Below are 19,669 nucleotides of genomic sequence, written 5' to 3' on the forward strand. Positions count from 1 at the left end.
ACTTTTACTTTACTTGAGCACACCCGTTTTTCAATCCTTTAAATACTTTTATAATATATTGCACTTTTTGCTCCACTGCAATTGTTTGAAAACTGCAGGTTACTTTACTTTGTAGACGTATTATTAGTACAAAACATACATTAACGATTTAAGCCCTATTTTATACATACTCAGTTCAAAGATAGGCCGATCTACAAGCTCACAATGCGTCACATCAGCTCGTAGGTCTGCCATTTTGAAAGATACAGTATCGACACATTTTGAACAACATTCTGCATAATGAGTACATTTATGAATACTGTACACGTTGAACACTGGCCAAGGTAGCATATACCTTTTTACTTGTAACATACATTTACTTGTACATTAACCACTTAAGCCCTATTTTCATACTTTGGCTAATTTAAAACAGCAGATGTGAGTGACGTGTTTTGCGAACTTGTAGATCCGCTATATTTGTGAAACATTCTGACATATCTTTAAATCATTACACATTCTTCAGTGTAAATTACCGTTCTATAACATTTCCAGTTACGGGAAAGCTCCAAATCCAGCATTTCTTGAAGCACAGTATGAAAATACAATAAATATAGTTTACATACAGCACATAATAGCAATATAGCATTTGCGTTATCAAGACAGAACATTAAAATACGTCTTTTAAAATCTGATTTACACGTCAAATGTCAAGAAAAGGTTTATCAAACTGACCGTACATTACTGTGGCAGTAATTAACATTCAGGAATCTAGGCATAACAATGACTAGTTGAATTCCTTTATAGATCTTTTCCACACATTAAGTGTGTAATCAATATTCATTTTGGCTGTGGACCCCATCTGATCTTTTGTGTGACTAGGGACCCTCAAAAATAGAAGATTTGTGTTTAGTTAAAAAATCAAAACCGTTATGAGTTTGCGAATGGCCATTGAGTTAATTGCTCAGATGCTCTCAGAGCATATTTGCTAGCTCACCCGCTTTAAGGCTATTGTTGTGCCGATGATTGTCGTAAATATAGTACTATTGTCACCGTCAGATGGAAACCTTATCCAAAACTATGAATTTCCAATTATTAGATTTTTTAGGGTCTACATCTTTAGACCCCAAAGACACAAAGTTTGACCAATAGCATTGATTGACCTATTAAAAATAAATACGGAGATAAAGATTTCCGCCACATTTTAATAGTATTGTTTTTATGTCTGTAATCAGACGGACACAATAATCCACAAGAATAAGACGGAAGCACAATGTGCTTCTGTCAAGTTTTCCCCTTTAGAGATGCGTGCAAGCTCCACGTTAAAATGGTGCAAACGGCATGCGTGCTGCCTTGTAGACATGATTCAGGGAAATTAGGAAACTTATGGCACAGTGTTGCAATGGGGCTAACCGCATACTATTAGCCATGACTCCGGGAAATAAGAGACCTCATGCGAACTGCATGAGTGCTGCCTTGTAGATGTGACTCGGGGAAATACGGTAAGAAACCTTGTGCCAAAGAGGGGTTGTTGACGTGAAACGCGACATCTATTGGTTCAACGTTGTCTATATCATAATGGTTAAAATAATGTTGCATTCACCAAAAAAGTTATATTGCAGATTTAAACGCTTGTTTCAATGTTCCTGCTCCTGGCTCCTTTTAAATCCAGCGTAGACAAACACAGTGTAGCTGTTTTTTTTTAACCGATGCGTCACAGAAGCAGACAGTCAGGTCGTGTCGCGTACACGCACATACACAAACAATTTGCAACGCGACATCTAAAGTGGAACTAACACGCGTCGAAATTGACCACGGATGCTTTTCATAGCCATCTTGCTGGCCCCGCCTACCGTTCAGTTGGCAGCGCCTTCTGCTGTTCCGATGAACTCTCCCGCCTCCCAGCGCAGAGCCAGGGCACTCTTTCGCCGTCCGTTCGCCGTGTAGACCTCTGGAAACTGAGAAAGACAAGAAACTCAGTACATTTACTATTTTAACACTTTGAAAGCATAACCCGCGTTCCACGACATTTATTCCATTGTCTTTCCACGCATGATACACTAAACCCGCTATTTGTTTAATGTGTTTAATAAGCCGTTGTTAGATGGTTATTATGAAAATCCGCTTTTGTTGCGGACATTGTGACGAGGCGGACACATTATGATGACGTAACCGGAAATCAACCAACCTCCGGCTTGCAAGGGCTTCTGGGAAACTGAGTCCAATGCAAAGTGAACGAGGGGGTATGGACAATCTTAGCTCGCTGTGCTCTTTGTCTGTGACCCGGATCACGGAAGTGGCTTTTTTGTCGGCTCAATAACAAATCATGGGACTGTTTTCAAGTGGATTTTCATGGATCAAAAGGCACAAATACTTTGGCGTATGCTCCAAAGGAAATTAAACAATTTCGCTTGTGCATTTACTTTGCCCGCCTGGTTCATTCGCGCGTTGAACTAACTGCCTGTGTCTTTCCCCACGTGTTATCTCTCGGTGTGAACGCAACTTTTCGATTCACTACTTTTGCACATTTACCCTTTTTTGAATACAGGCCTTTTACTCAAGAGTATTTCAGAATTGTGGTATTGCTACCTTTAATTAAGTTCAACATCAGAGTACTGCTCAAAGCACAAACTCCCACTCCTCCTCCAACTCCTCCTCCACCACCTCCAACTCCTCCTCCACCACCTCCAACTCCTCCACCACCTCCACCACCTCCTCCAACTCCTCATCCACCACCTCCACCACCTCCTCCAACTCCTCATCCACCACCTCCACCACCTCCTCCAACTCCTCATCCACCACCTCCACCTCTTCCACCTCCTGCATCTCCATGTCCTCCTCCTCCGTCAGGAGTTTGGACTGAATGTGGAATACAATTTCTTTAATCATTAATTTCTTGAAAATAAATAAGCATAAAACAGTCAAACGCTTGCTTTGTTTACAACTGTTGCAGCCATGACAGTGAACACATCAAAACCAACTGACGCTTCTCTTATAGAGCTCGGTTCAGGTTTGGAGCATAATGACACGTCGCACAGACCATCTGAAATGGAAAGGTAACCTCTTAACTGTTCTTTCTCCAGCGTCAGTGAGGCTTTCAGCGAGTCACAGCCTTAATTGAATGGTGACATGGTTGATATTGTGTAAGTTCAGCAGCAGCAATTCATTCATTCATTATTGATTTTTCATAAACGAATGCCCTGTTTTATTTTTTGTCGTACGACAATGGGGCAGAAAGTTGCAAAAATGGCAATCTACTGTACGAGCTCACAATGCGACACATTGTGAACTTGTAGATCGTATTATTATTAAAAAAAAAATTGTGTACATTTTGAAAGTAATTCCAACTATTGGAAGATTTCCACCTATATGGTGTAAGAGCTTGTGGACTAAATAATAACTACATTGTTCATTCATTGTACCCAGGTTTAATTTCCATTTCCTGAAAAGTAACACTTTTGGACCTGCACCCGACATGCAGCTTACGATGTGTAATTGTGTATATCGAGTGTCGACACAAGCACTTGTTAATACAATGTACATGTACAGGTTGTGGAGGAGAATTGTCAGGAGTTATTTGTGACAGAAGGGTACCAGCAAGAGTGAGAGGGAAGATGCACTGGATGGTAATGAAACCATCCATGCTGTACTTAGCTTGGAAACGGTGGCACTGACGAAAAGACAGGAGGCAGAGCTGGAGGTGGCTGGCAGAATTGAAGATGCTAATTAGGAGTGACAAGGAAGGACATGATCCGAAATGACTACATTAGAGGGTCAGCCCAGGCTAGAAGGTTTGGGGATAAAGCAAGAGAGGTTGAGGTTGAGGTTGAGAAGGTGCAGATAAGCAGGGATGAGGGCTACTTTTTGGGAGAAGGATGCTGAAGATGCAGATGTGGAACCAAAATGGAAACAGATGATCAGGCTGTGGCGACCATCATGGGAATTAGCCAAAAGAAGATGATAAGCTTGTATATCTGGTATTTAACACTCCTGTAAGATGTATATAGGTGTTTAATTTATGAAAAAAAATAATAAAAATAAAATCCAATGATAACATAATAGCATGGTCTTACCCTGTGCTCACAGGATAAAGTAGAGCGGTCCATCTTGAAAGCTGTTTTCATGGGTGAAGATGGAGATGACTTGCATTTCACTGGCACGTCATCTGAGAGAATGAGGGCAAAATCAATTCATCGTGTATAAATCATGTATATGGTCATGTATAAATATAGCCTGGGAATCGTGTGTTCAGCGTTTTAATTTATTTTTTACTTCGCTTCTCAGTCTGGCAGAATTCCTAGCCTGGGATCAATATAATCTTCAGTTTTCTGATCCGGTCTGTGCTGTGGGCACAGAGCCAGAGCCTTCCAATCTGTAATCCAAGTCACTTCCCTTCCTATTGTGATTCAGTGAGCACCATAGACATATAAAGGTCTGTTCTCTAGAGGGGTGCAAAGCTTTCCCGAGATTCCTCCGGCTCAAATAGTCTGGATTGAAGGCAACATTTTTGACAATAAGAACATCAATCAATCAATCAATCTCACCTGGGTTGTGGAAGGTCAGGGCCTCCATGTGGTGCGGGCTGAACAACCTGTCTTTAGTGTGCAGACAGGCTCTCTCTTTCCTCAGCTCCTCCTCTCTCGTCCTGGCCATGCGGATCTCCTCGTCCACCAGGGACAGCGTACTCCTGGAGCGCAGCTTGAAGAACGGGTTGCTGAGGAAGGTCTTCTCCTGGGGCTGCTCACAGGCCTGCTTACACAGTACGGTACAGTGGGCGGACAGTGATACTGCATGTATCTATGACTGCTCACAGGCCTGCTTACACAGTACGGTACAGTGGGCGGACAGTGATACTGCATGTATCTATGACTGCTCACAGGCCTGCTTACACAGTACGGTACAGTGGGCGGACAGTGATACTGCATGTATCTATGACTGCTCACAGGCCTGCTTACACAGTACGGTACAGTGGGCGGACAGTGATACTGCATGTATCTATGACTGCTCACAGGCCTGCTTACACAGTACGGTACAGTGGGCGGACAGTGACACTGCATGTATCTATGACTGCTCGCAAGCCTGCTTACACAGTACAGTACAGTACAGTACAGTACAGTACAGTACAGTACAGTACAGTGGGCGGACAGTGACACTGCATGTATCTATGACTACTAACCCATTTAACCCAAAACGTCCTAAAATCCTAAAAGGTTTCTGAAAAACCCATGTTCCTATGTCAGTGCTGTAGTGCTCAACCTTTTTCATGTCAAGGACCCCCAGAATTATCTGTATTTGGCCACGGACCCCCATCTGAAAATATGTTGTTCCAGCTAGGGACCCCCCAGAAGCAAATTGAGTTAAAAACTCTGAAAACGTGTGCAAATCTTTTAATATATATTTTGACGTGAAATAGTTTGAGCAATTACTAGGCATAGATACATTTTTCCCCCCCGTTTTTTCCCCAGTTTGGATTTAGAAGACTTTTGTAGAATCTGGTCTCAGGTCTTAATGGTTTAAAGTAAACTAAATCAAAATGTGCTGTCAAAATAAATGAACACGACTGGTACATACCTTGTTGAGGCAGTAGTCAGAGTTGCTCCTGACTATCAGGCTGGAGGTTCCCAGTGTGATGAAGTTGGAGTTAGCCGCGTCCACACTGTTGTACAATTTAGACATTTAGCAGACACTCTTCATCCAGAGTAATTTACAGTAAGCAAGGTAAACCTGAGGTAATACATCAAATTATATCTAGGATGATAGGTAAACCAAAAATCTAGCATCAGTCCAAACAGTATACAGTAATATGAACAAATAAATAATCTGTGTTGAAACTATACACACTGCAGGATGCCAGGTCTATAGGTTAATCTCTCATCTGTCTATTATAATCCGTCTATATAATCTATATAATGTAATGTCTATATGTGACCAAATTTGACTATAGGACTGCCATTGGATTTTTTTTTAATTTTCGTTTTTTTTTCATGTCATATAAAGCAGGGAATCATAGCTTCAAAATGACATATTGGTTGTTCAGTTTGACCCACCAGTTTTGGAGATATGGCTTATAGAGTAATGTCTTGCAGAAAACAGCAAGTTGAGAAAACAGGCTTGAAAGGTTCACTTCTGTGGACTCTAACGTTACACCGAGCTACATTTATTTTTTATTTACATGACGATTTCAGCTCTGAAACTTATTTCAGACATGCTCTAGTATGTGAAGAGTCTGCCTATGCTATTAACTCATTAAAAAAAAAAGTTTTTCTCCTCTGGTGAAAAGCCGTTTTGATTGCATCAATATGCAAGACAAAACTTAGACTCCTGTAATGGCCATGATCTTTAGCGGCGTTTATCTCCAAATTGAAGCTCAGATGAGGTTATATGAGGTGAGGCACATTAGGATGTCAATAAAAAAACCTCCCGCGTTGCTCCGGTTAGCAGATCAGTTTGTTTCATGCTAGTGAAGGGTCAAATGGAGCGGCGGAAACGGGATCGGCTAATACTTCCGGTTCAAAAGCCGCATCACAGGGTCCGCAATTTGTAGTTTTTTGCCTGGCACAGGTAAAAGGGCGCCCGTAAAAACGCCTGGCTTTTAAGTGCTATGGCCTAAGACGGAGTAACGATATTTTTAATTATTTTTAATCGCATATAGTTTATGGCTATACACTGTATACAGTACCCACCTCTGATCATCTAGGATCATTGCGTTGTTTGCGTTGTGGACCTTGGCCGGTGAGGACGTGATGATGAAGGATGGTGTGAGTGGGGTACTGGTGGATCTGGGGATACTTTGGCCCCTCTCTCTCCTGAAGTCGTTCTCTCTCTCCATCGCCATGCGGATCTCCTTCTCGATGGGAGTCTCCGGGTCGTCGTAAGGAGACCTGTAGCTGGAGTCGTCCAGCCCAGAGTCCTCGGAGCAAGGGCTGAACTGGGTGTGAGGATAGTCTCCCAGCAGGGTCAAGTTCTCCAGCTCCTGGGCCTTCCTGTAGTACAAAAACAATATCAAATATCACAATATTTATCAAATACGATAGGATACACTGCGATAATATCGCATTATGATTAGGGATGTCCCGATACACTTTTTTAAAAGAATAATATTTATAATACTACAAAAAGAAAAAAAGATCATACTTTGAAGTCCACCGAATAATGTTTATAGCTATCTAGCTGAAAATCTCATGTTGTGTTTATAGCAGACTCCTCACTCAACTGTGGGGCAACTCGAAAGCAAACTCCACATGCTCCAACATTTTATTTACCTGCCATAGTGTCAACCGCTTACCCCTGTGTCGGAGGTTAGATTTGCATATTCGCCGATACCGATATGACCCGGGCCGATATGACCAAATAAGGGCCGATCCGATACTTTTCCGATACCGATACAGTATCGGGACATATTATATAAACTATGATGCTACTTTTTTTCTGTGGTGCTTTGTGAGGTTGTAAATTAGCAATTTTAGAATATTTTGGTGTACACAGTACACACAATGAGCAAAAATGTCAGATCTACAAGCTCACAACGTGTCGCAATGGGACGCATTGTGCGATTCTGCTACTTCTTGGTGAAGAGATAGAGAGAAGAGATTGTGTAGCGGTCAAAGTCAAGTTGTAAGTCCGGGTCTCTAAAGGCCTATTCATAGTCTGGATTTTCGGTGGTGAGGTGACCACCGCTCCGGTGGTGAGGTGACCACCGGAGCTGAAATAACGTTGAGCGGTGCTGAGTAAAAACAGAGAGAATGGCTGGAGAGGTGGCGGTGGTTTGCTCTTCACCGCGGCTCGTGACGTCATGTTGTAGTTCGGTGGTCACCTAACCACCGAAAATCCAGACTATGTATGAGCCTTGAGACTAGAGGGATTAAGTATTTAATAAATATATAACTACCTGTGAGGTCTCTCCACGTTGCGTACAGGCGTGTACATGAAACTGTGACTGCCGTGCAGCGCGGGCTGTCTGGTCGTGGTGGGCAAGACGACGCGGTTCTTTGTCTGCTCCTCCATTTCCAGCCACTGTTTGCGCGCCAGCCTGAAGTCCACGTGTTCCGTGCTGACGTTCTCGCTCACGGTCTCCTGGATGACGCAGAAGTCCTTCGGCAGCTTCTTGCCGGCGAGATCCGTGACGAGGTGCTGGTGGCACTCGTCGCGACCGCCGCTGCTGCTGTCTTTCCCGCTTTCGCTGCCGTCTTCCGAAATCCTCGACAGGACTTGAAGCGTCAAAGGGTTATATGTGACTTCCTGCGGAGGGCTGGGGAACGAAAGGTTGTCGTCGGGTTGTTCCAGCACGTCCTCCTCCAGGGGAAGTTCCACAATCTGAACGCCGTCGTTTGTGGCTATCATCTATAAGGATGCGACAATAATCAATATGTCATACTACAATTGTGAATAAACATCATTTGTGAGCAGAGATGTTTATCAAGCAATAAAAATGGCTTGAGTCGGCATGGGAACCTGGAGTCTTATTTTAAATGTAAAGAGTGCCAGCCAGTGCCCGCGTGTCTGTCTACTCCAAAACTGTATCTACACAAACACATTTTCCACATCCGCTGTTTCTCTCTAGATCTAGAACATGGAAAGAGTGAATTGATCCCAGAGTATGATGGATGATATTGACAATTTTGCTATATTTCTTTAACACACACACACACACACACACACACACACTATACTCTCACCTCAACCTTCTGCACGAAGAGCTCCTGGGCGCTCAGCTGCAGGCTGTCCAGATACGAGTCGTCGTCCTCCTTGTTGATGGACGAGGAGAATATCGACCTCCACTTCTCGTTTTCGTTTGTGTCGCTGTCCGACGAAACGGCCGCGATCTCCACCCGCAGGCACTCGTCCACCTCGTCGGAGAAGTCCGACATGGACTCTTCTCTGAGGAAGTACTGCTCCAGTGTCAACTCTTCCGCCGGCTCCGTAATCCGCGGCTCAAAGGGGATTCCGTCAGCCTCCGCGTCCTCCTCCTCCTCCACTTCCACTTCTTCTAGGTCTCCGTCGAGACCTGGATCGTGATCCGCAGCCTCGGGCTCCAAGTCAAGCTCACAATCAATGTCAGGCTCAGAGTCAGCTCTGTGAGGGTCGGCCTCCAGCTCGTGGTGGCAACTCCTGTGAGTGGCATTGGTGGATAGAAATATCAAATATCAATATTCTTTCAAGAAATACCTCAAAATCTGCACTGTATTGTGATGATATCATATTCTGATGATAACATAATATAGTTTGTTTTCCAAAATACAAAAGAAATATATTGTATAGGGCAGGGGTTCTCAACCCGTGGGTCGCGACCCCTCGGGGGGGGGGGGGGGGGGGGTCGCCAAATTATTTTGGGGGGTCCCCAAATTATATTTCTGGTCTAGTTTTTTGCCCATTTCAGAATGATGAGCGGCCTGGAACAGAATTTTCCCATTCATTTTTACCATAGACGTTTCAAAAAGTATTTATTTAAAGGCCTGTATGCCTCGGACAAAGCCAACTCGGATGGTGACAAATCATGACAATAAACAAAAACAATGGGCCGAACAAATAATTAGAAAGAAGAAAAACAAAAAAAGGTGTTTTTTTCTTCTTTCTAATTATTTGTTCGGCCCAAAAGAGTGTGTTTATAATCATGATTTGTCATGATCCCAGTTGGCTTTGTCCGAGGCTTAACTATCTTTAAACAAATACTTTATGAAACGTCTATGGGAAAAAGTAATTGGAAATTCTCTCCCGGGCCGCTCGTCGGGGGCGGGACTGCGTTAACATCCCTACCCGTGAGCTCCTTCCACGTTGCAGTCCGGATGAGGGTCAGTCTCTGGCTCGGGGTCTGAAGGAGGGTCAGCCACCGCATGCTCAGGGTCACGTTGAGTGTCGACCTCTGGCTCGCTGTCCGGTGGAGGGTCAACAGCGCCCCCTGGCTGAAGGGGGTGGTGGTGCTCGTCGGGGCCCGCAGCCTCCAGGGTCTCGGGGTCGGGGTCTTGCTCTTGCTCCCGCCGGCGGCGGTGGGCCTCGCTCTCGTAGACGCTGTCGGCGCTGGACGACGAGGCCACAGACTCGTTCCTGTTGAGCTCCTCGGGGCGCGGCGCCTCCTCCAGAACCAGAGCTTCCTGTGCGTCCGTACGAGCCGTCATGTCGGCCTGTCACAATGATTAAAAGTATAGGGTGCAGCGTGCAGGAGAATTATTCATTTATACTGTATTATTGTTATTATGGTTGCTTATATATCTATCCTTTATATTTTACCATCACTTATTGTATACTTATACTGTATAATACATACATATGCTGTCGGGAAGAAACCACCTAACTCCAAAAGTTTCATTTATCAGGAAATGAAAAATATACATTTTTCAGGAAATTAAGAAAACCTTATATTTTGAAAACAAAGCAATACTGCCTCATCAACGTTCGTGTTGTCACTTCATATATTGTCAAATCAATTACTTTTGAGGTGGTGGAGTTGGAGGTGGTGGAGTTAGCTGTTTTAGCAGACAGTTTGAGGGTCCAATGGAGTTCAAGAGGCTTTGTCCCAAGCATTTTTTTTACTACTTTCCATTGGTTCAATATTTTCGAAACAATACACAGACATAAAAGGGTGTTCAATAGTACTGATTTATGGAGAAAACAAACAACTAAAATGGAGTTAGGAGGTTTCCTCTCAACAGCAACAATATGATATGTGGTAGGCAGCTTGTAAGAGCCTATTGTCTCCACTAGCCTTGGTACTATCTTGTTATGGTTGGGCTTGTCCTTGAAGCAGCTAGTATGAGTCAGAGCCATTGAAAGGATGATGGGGCTGAAAAGTGAGAACAGCACTGGCGGTGACGTGGTACGTTATGTCACTATTGACCAATAGAAGTCTATGCAGAAGAGCCGATGACGTTGAATATTCATGTTCTGTTTAGCACTTTCTACCCTACTTTAACCCATTCTGACCTGAGGTCAGATTAAAAAAATGTCTGTTTGAAAATGACAGTTTTCTGAAAAAGCTATGTTTCTATGTCAGTCGTTCTTCGATTTTTCAAAAATAGCAGACCTACAAGCTCGTAGCGCGCCACTCGGTGGCGCGCTATGAGCTTGTAGATCTGCTATTTTTAAATAGCTAAAGCATAGCGTAATGCCAACACCAAAAGGGGTTCACGCCTAAAATGGGTTAAATACCGGTAATCACAATTATTTGAGACACCGCTAATCACAATTATTCTGCATAATCAAATTTTCAAACTGCGGAAATAGCAGATCTACAAGCTCACTGTCTGTGAGCCTCTCGGCCATTTCCACAATTCTATGAGATTTCCACTTCATTCTTTACAGTTTAAAGTTATTTGTCCTATCATGCCATTCTGACCCATGTGCACAAAAAAAAATCACACCCGTGTGAACTGAGTGGTGCATCTCCCCCCCCCCCCCCCCCCTCTCTCATTAGCAGGCAACAGTGCAGCACTATCTCTCTCTCCGTTTCTGGCACACCAGCGCCCCTACTGGTACTCATTAAAGTCACATAGGTTAAAGTCACATAGGTTAACCAACACGGAAATTGCTGTTCCTTGGAGTGGTTGCACCACTCAAAAAACAACAAACAATTAAATGGCTTAATTCAATTGTGATTGGTTTGTGTATATGACAATGCCCCACACAAGTCCTACCGGCACAGTGTCCGAGTTAATCGCCTCGTCCATCTCGTTAGCGGCGCCGGCTGGCTGCAGGTGTGCTCCTCCGGCGGCGTTGTCAAGCGCCGTCTTCATCCCGGGGGAGTCTGGAGGCGACGGCAGGCGAAGCGTCTCTGTGTCGGCTGCAGCCCTCGGATCCCTCCCGGGATCCGGAGTGGCGGCGGCGGTGGGGGGAGCGTTCTTCTCAGGCTCCGGCGCTGCGGCGGGTGGTGAGTCAGCGGAGTCGGCGTCTGTGGCCGCAGCTGTCTGCTCCGGTGGCTCCGTGGGGGTATCCATGGCTACGATGCTGCTTGCGAGGAGGAGGGAGCTCAGTGGGTCTGTGTTGGAGGAGGAGGAGGAGGAGGAGTCGTTGCAGCCTCGGCTCAGCTCCGTTCCATCTGTCTCCTGCTGCCCCGACTCACTGGCGGCTTTCTGAGGAGAGGGAGAGAGAGAGAGAGAGAGAGAGAGAGAGAGAGGGGGGGGGGGGGGGGTTTATAACCACTCTAGTCATAGAGAACCGGACTTGAGTTATAACTGTGCACTGCGCTACTTAAGACTTGATGAATTGCATACACAGGACCACAATGGAAAGGGGCCAATATAGGGCTTTTTGTGTTATCCTTTTAGCACCATTGTATAATCGTACCACTCTACTATTTGTAAACTATCAATACAGTGTTTAATCAAATCAATCAATCAATCAATCAATCACACAATCAATCAATCAAGCTCGCATCCCCGTCTACGCCAAATCTCTTCCCCAGAAATAGCCGAGCAGTTCATTTTGAGCTTGTAAGATCTTCAATTCTTGGTGAATATTCGCCCCCTGAATAGGCATGCTGCCCGGGGTTCAAGGGGTTAATATACATCAGAGAAAGGGTAGGTAGGAGGCAATAAAACGCATCGCTGAGTTATTACAAGCATATGTAGCTCCAAATGGAACTAAATGGAACTGCATAATTATTGCTGTGCATAATTTGTTCAGACCCAGTAGTCACCCTCTACTAGTACTCATTTAATTGAGTACTGTGCTTTAGTACTTGAGTATATTTTTCGAGTATCTGTGTTGCGGTATACTCACTTTCACACCACTTCATTTTAAAGACAAAATTTGCATGAAATTTGCATCAAATAATGCTTTTGATTCCGCTACATTTCTAGACAGGGGGAAAAAAAGTACAATAGCAGAACTACAACCTCACAATGCATCACATCGCATCAGAACTACAACCTCACAATGCATCACATCGCATCAGAACTACAACCTCACAATGCATCACATCAGCAGAACTACAACCTCACAATGCATCACATCGCATCAGAACTACAACCTCACAATGCATCACATCGCATCAGAACTACAACCTCACAATGCATCACATCGCATCAGAACTACAACCTCACAATGCATCACATCGCATCAGAACTACAACCTCACAATGCATCACATCGCATCAGAACTACAACCTCACAATGCATCACATCGCAAAGTGTTTGTAGATGAGGATAAACATAAGGTGCAACACCTTGGTAGGCCCCATATAGTGGACACACATAGTGGACATTGGTAGTTGGTACATATCTTCATACTCTTCGTAGCATGGCATAAAACATACCTGCACGGTTTGCTTCGTGCCAGCATATGACGTCATATCATAATGCTGCTAAGGGACATAACGCATCGTAGCACCTGACTGATAACATTACTTGAACGCTCTGCTTGTGCAAGTAATAAATGAATACATGAATAAATGATTAAATGAATAAATAAACAAACATAGCTACTGCGCCATTGGTCAAGATCTGTTCTATCCTAGCGGTCTCCCGGGTTACACACTGAAAGCTTTCTGAAGAGAGCAGGAGAGGAGAGAACATGTATGCATCCCTAAGAGAGGGGAGGAGGAGGTAAAAGGGGGAAGAAAAACATTATCGCTGAGCTGGACATTTTTGTGTGCATATAGAAACATGTGCACCCCTTTTTTAAGCTAGATCTATGACTCCCTGCTGCTGTACTGCTCAACCGCATTGTCCTCTGCTCTGGCCCTATAGCTCTTTCAACATTGTTTCATTATCTCCCTGCTGACAATATAGCAGTGCATCATGTGCACACTATACTCTGCGTCGTTCCTGAACACAAACATGTACAGGCCCGCCCAACGTCCCAATACATTTAAAAAAAATGGCTGACTTCCTGTTTGGTTTAGGTCATGGCGCCAAGAGATGTTTTTGTAAATTGGGACATGATGATACAGGTACCACCTGTATCATACCGTATTGTGGCGGGAAAACTTTTGAAGGGGTCGCTATTGAACCATTGAACGCATATCCTAACGCACCCTGAAAGAAAAGTAGCTAACTCAAATCTTCTTCTTTCTAAAGGCATGCAGTCCACACCAATATGCCACTCCTTGCGACTGCTTTCAACTGTCATTTCAGTTGCAAGGAGTTGCGTCACAAAACACTGTGTGATGAGTTATTCCTAAACATAAACTGGTCCTGAACAATGAAAACAGAATCTGCATCCAACAGTTTATGTGTTTTAAATATTACAAGGCTGAATATATTTCACACCCACACGAGAAGCATTTCTGTCTTCCTGCTACTGAGGGTTCCATTTACCCACTGCTACTGAGGGTTCCCAAACTTCTCAGGCCGCGACCCTGCCAAAATAATCTTTTGTCGGCCATCCCACCCATGACCCAAAAATGCCAGACGCCAGAGGATTAAGTTAAAATAATGGATATAAGAGGTTTCTGGCCGGCAGTGACCATTTCTACCTTGCTACCGTACAAGTCAAAATTATCATGCCAGCTCTCTCTGCAGTCCTTATGGTTACATAATACTGCGGGGATAGATAGATACTGCCACCCACGCTGTGTGTGTGTGAGTGTGTGTGTGTGTGTGTGTGTGTGTGTGTGTGTGTGCATGCGTGCGTGTCTGACTGTGCCTGCACTTCATTAAGTGTCCCCCGTTCCTGAGTCTGCCAGCATATACACTGTATACTGTGTGTGTGTGTGTGTGTGTGTGTGTGTGTGTGTGCGCGCGTGCGTGCGTGCGTGCGTGCACACACACACACACACACACACACACACACACACACACACACACACACACACAAGGCTCTCCAGCTCACTGCAGTGCACCTCAGTGATGCTGAATGAAATTCAAGTGGAGAATTATCAAAACGTCAACAATAATCACTTCGAGGATAGAAGCAGATTGCTGCTGCCTGCAACGAATTGCTGATAGCTGATTGAGGTTGTACACGTCACGTACTGCAATAGGCTATACTGTGAATGGTCTTGGAAAATAGTGTTTTTCGTGCAGCTTTTTGTCCTAACTCGTGTCACATTTACCATTGACAATGAAAGGAGAATTTACGTGTCTGAGCAACATGTGTCTGAGCAAATCGACATAGAGGACGTATAGGGCCTTAGTCCTACTCCTCCTCCCAGCCAACACTCCCCACTGACAGGTATAGTTCCCCCCCCCCCCCCTTTGATTTTCATCAAAAGGGCATGTGAGCTCAAACCCACAATTGAACATTTTGGTTTTAAGATGTTGATATTCATTTTGTATTCATCCTTAGGACCCCAAATCACACCTTAGAAAGCATGAGTGTCTATTTCAAACAAAGTGTTTTTTGACTGGGGGGGGTCATATTTTGACAGGAGGAATTGCCTGTCATAATTTGACCCCCCTGTATCAGGATGTATATTAGGATGTTGATATTCATTCATCAGCCAACACTCCCCACTGACACTGACTCTCCACTTGCTGAAAATAGCCGAAATAGCAGAAAATAGCCGATCTACAAGCTCCCTCCCGGACAAACAGACAGACAGACAGACAGACAGACAGACAGGATTAATCCCCAGCGGACATACACAAATGAGGGATATCAAAAGCAGAGGCGTGGATTTGCCCACCCAGTAAATCCAACCCTTCCGCTATCTTCTACTCCACAGAAATCCTCCAACTGTGTGCAGAACACCATGCCGCTGATGTCATCGACATCCAGCTATAGCTGTCTGCCAAGTGGCTGTTCACTGTGACCCTGTTCACCATGGGGTCCCTTTCACTCCAAATCTCCCGGTATTTAGCGGGATCAGTGGTGGGAGAAGTACTCAGATTGTTTTCTTTTACCTTTAAGTAAAAGTACCACAATGTAGAAATACTATACTAAAGTACAACATATACAAGTCCTGTTTTCAGTCCTGTACAAACGTATTGTCCATCAAAATATACTTAGTATCCAAATTGTAAAAGTTCCAAAATGTGTACAATGCAACACGTGAGCTTGTAGACCGGCTATTTGTTGAACGTTTCTGGAAAATCTTTTAATTTAGTGGGAACAATATGCATTTAAATGCATTGATGACTAGGGTCTAAACCAAAAACTGTCTAAACTATAAGTAGCCTACTGCACCCTATATTTGACAGAGCAGCATTTGACAAAATGCAGCAAGCAATTTGAAGTAATTGTAGAAGTATATTACATTTTATTAAAGCAATATATGATGTACTGGCCATTACATTTTATAAAAAGAATATATGATGTAATTGGCCCATCATTTATGAAATACATACAGTGGCAAGATACATATAAATTATAATATACAAAATAAATATAAAAAAGGGCCTAGACCCTTTGCCTACACTGCACTGATGTCATGGACGCATGATTTGGGATGGCACAGGAAGGGTCATGCATAGACACTTGTCTGCCTAATCTCTGTGTATTGAACAGGATCTCTCCATGGCTGCCGACTACAACACATCAAGGCCATAATGATCCTGGTATCATCCCTATTCCCCGACAGAAAATGCCTCCTGTCACAATGCTTAGACTGTAAACTATTTGAAACAATCTAATAATAACATACTTTTCCTTTTATTACAAATTATCTTTTTCAAGAATGCCCTGCAACACCACACACACACACACACACACACACACACACACACACACACACACACACACACACACACACACACACACACACACACACACACACACACACACACACACACACACACACACACACACACACACACACACACACACACACACACACACACACACAACTGACCAATACAACCACACAGTCTTATACTGTTGGCCACTGAGCAGAGCAGTTGGGGGTTCAGTGCCATGCTCAAGGGCACTTCAGTCGTATTGGGACTTGGAGGAGGGGTAAAGGCTCATTTATAGTCTGGATCTTCGGTGGTGAGGTGACCACCGCTCCGGTGGTGAGCTTACCACCGGAGCTGAAATAACGTTGAGCGGTGGTGAGAAAGAACGTGACGTCATGTTGTAGTTCAGTGGTCACCTCACCACCGAAAATCCAGACTATGAATAACGCTTTAGTGTGAGTGCTACTAGTGAGCCAGTGTCCGTGCTCCGAGCTGGATAAAGTATACTCAACTCAAGTACATGAGTCAAAGTATAGATACTTATGGTCAAATATTATAAGTTGAAGTTGCTGTCAAATTTGTACTTGAGTTAAAGGACTGGAGTACTTTGCTTTTGAAACTACTATTGTCCTATAGATATAATTATGGAGGAACTCGGCTTTTACAGCTCCAACTTTGACGCATTGATGTCTCTCAGACAGATATACAGGCAACAGAATCAACACCAATAGACAATAATCCTTGTGAAAGGAATTCTTCATCCACGTTCATCCACAAGCTTTAGACAAAGCAATACAGTGTAGCACAAATAATCTTTTGTTATCCAAAGAATGATAAAACAAATATGGTCTTTCGCTTTTTATCGATTTGCCTAAATTAAATATGTGCTTATAGTTCCTGTAACTCGCTCTATGTGCTGAACAGTTCATGGCCTTGAGCTTTGATGAATACAGCGCTGATGAATGGAGAGACACGCATGCGGGTGTTGAATGTTAAGGTGAGTGAAGAATTGCGAAAGCACTGCCAAAGCAAACAACCTCCAGGTTAGAACAAAATCCTTTCTACGTAGGTGCAAGGCTCGAAGATACAGAATGAAATGAAGAAAATGCCTTATTTCACATGATTGTATTTACCTCGGACGAAAGTGGACAATGTACGCGTCTCGACCAGCTGGTTGGCCTTCCTCAGCCTCATGACAGGATAAAAATCATGTGAGCACAAATATTCAATATGATAGCTCATTGTGAATTTGTATTCATATTTTACTATTTACTTTATTTATTTGTGCTCACATGATTTTTATTCCCCGTCATGGTACGATAAATAGAGTCTTCTTATTTACTGTGTAAGATGATAACAGTTGACATCTGTGTTCAATTACATTCGATATAAATACCACACTTCCTGTCTTGTCGCAACGCTGAGGAAGGCCAACCAGGCCGAAACGCGTACATTGTCTACTCTCGTCAGAGGTGAATAAAATCATGTGAAAAGGACATATAAAGAGTGCTGGCATTTTCTTCATTTCAGAGTGAGGAATTGGACCCAGAGGCAGGACTAAAGGCAGCCGCAAGGCTCGATTTAAATTATTCAAATAATAAAGGTTGTTCCGAAATCTGGTTTCCGCAAAGGCTCTTAACCCATTCTGAACGGGAACCCGTTTTGGTGTTAGCATCATGTTATGCTTTAGCTTTTGAAAAATAGCAGATCTACAAGCTCATAGCGCGCCACCGAGTGGCGCGCTACGAGCTTGTAGGTCTGCTATTTTATTTGAAAAATCGAAGAACGACTGACATTTTTAGAATCTGATCTCGGGTCAGAATGGGTTGATCAGACCAGTGTGTGTCCAGTGGGAAACCTCGTATGAATCTGATCTCAGGTCAGAATGGGTTAAGAGCACAAGCTCTCACAGCGGCGTGGGGGGAAACAAATAATCACATTTGTGTGAAGTGAAGGGCACTCTTATCAACATTATATTGTCATACATCACATTCCGTGCTCAAACGGACAGACACACAAAGCTGTGCATATAGCATAGGAGGGGCTAGAGCACCTCAATAAAAATGGTCAGAGGCTGAACAGAAATATACCAGCAAAGCACACGTACTCACACAAACATAGGACACAAACTACGAAACGCACAGGTGAACTCAACTAGAAAATAAACACAGGGATATGCTACGTAGGCTAAGGGGGACAATAGGGCACGGCTCCATAGCCTCCACTGAGTGCATGCGTTGCGTCACATTGCCTTTGGACGGTGCCAAAAAATGTACCGGGGCGATTGGGTGACGCTGTCCAGACACCGTCCAAGTGCAACGGTCGGCAGTGGAGCACACTTAATGGCCTTCATTGATGAAAAAGGAACATTCTCTGCGGTTAACGATGACGCAAACAGATAATGTATAAAAGGTCAGACAGGAAGACACCAGAACAACAAGAGGAATAAGGAAACACCTGGGGAATCAACAAACTACCAGAATTACACTAATAGCGCATGCATGAAGTGAATGGCAGATCGAGTGGCAAATCACGTGGCAAAGGTAGTGGCAAAGTTAATTTAATGTTGTTTTAAGTTAGTTTAATGCAATCAAATAGGAGTTATCTGTTTGGATGTATGGGCTGTCAAGGCCAGAAAGTAGGTAGGGAGCAGCCATAAACTACACAGGTTCATCCCGATGTTCTGGGCATCTTTCTAATGTTAGAGTGTTAGTAAAAAGCAGGTAAAAGAGTAACGTTTGAGGCAGACTAACATCAGTCACTTTTCCATTCACTGTAGTAGAAGATATGTTGTCTCCGCCTACATGAAATACGTTGCATGCGACCATGAGACCCGTTTCTGAACATATACAGAGCTACAGAAACATGGCTAAAGACCTAAACTATAAATAAATGTCCAAGGCTGAATATATAAGGCTGGAAGAGCATGACAAAGGCTTGATGAGTCACGAGCATGACAAAAGGACCTGACTGCATGTGACATTGAAACATATACGTAGCTAGAGTGTAAAGTCTGTAAATTAATCTGTGTGAACCAGTCATTCTCTCTCTCTGCATGAATTCTTTGCATAGCAGTTGCATAGTCAGTCTCACACAGTGAGGATAGCAGGTTATTATGGAGAGCCAATTACTGGAGATGGAAATGA

General features: G+C 43.7%; 1 protein-coding gene across 1 annotated transcript; it reads right to left on the minus strand.

Moving 5' to 3' along the window:
* Positions 1 to 1,826: 1,826 nt before the first annotated feature.
* LOC308336337 (uncharacterized protein) lies at positions 1,827 to 6,810 on the minus strand. The gene is made up of 5 exons (XM_080793682.1): positions 6,660 to 6,810; positions 5,548 to 5,632; positions 4,521 to 4,725; positions 4,050 to 4,141; positions 1,827 to 1,934 (listed from the first exon to the last, which is right to left on the minus strand). The coding sequence occupies exons 1-5, from the start codon at positions 6,803 to 6,805 to the stop codon at positions 1,833 to 1,835; spliced, it is 630 nt and encodes a 209-aa protein (XP_080649808.1). The 5' UTR covers positions 6,806 to 6,810; the 3' UTR covers positions 1,827 to 1,832.
* Between the last annotated feature and the right edge of the window lie 12,859 nt (positions 6,811 to 19,669).

The sequence above is a fragment of the Protomyctophum bolini genome, assembly GCF_963924005.1.
Source record: "Protomyctophum bolini genome assembly, chromosome: 21".
NCBI classification, from domain to species: Eukaryota; Metazoa; Chordata; class Actinopteri; order Myctophiformes; family Myctophidae; genus Protomyctophum; species Protomyctophum bolini.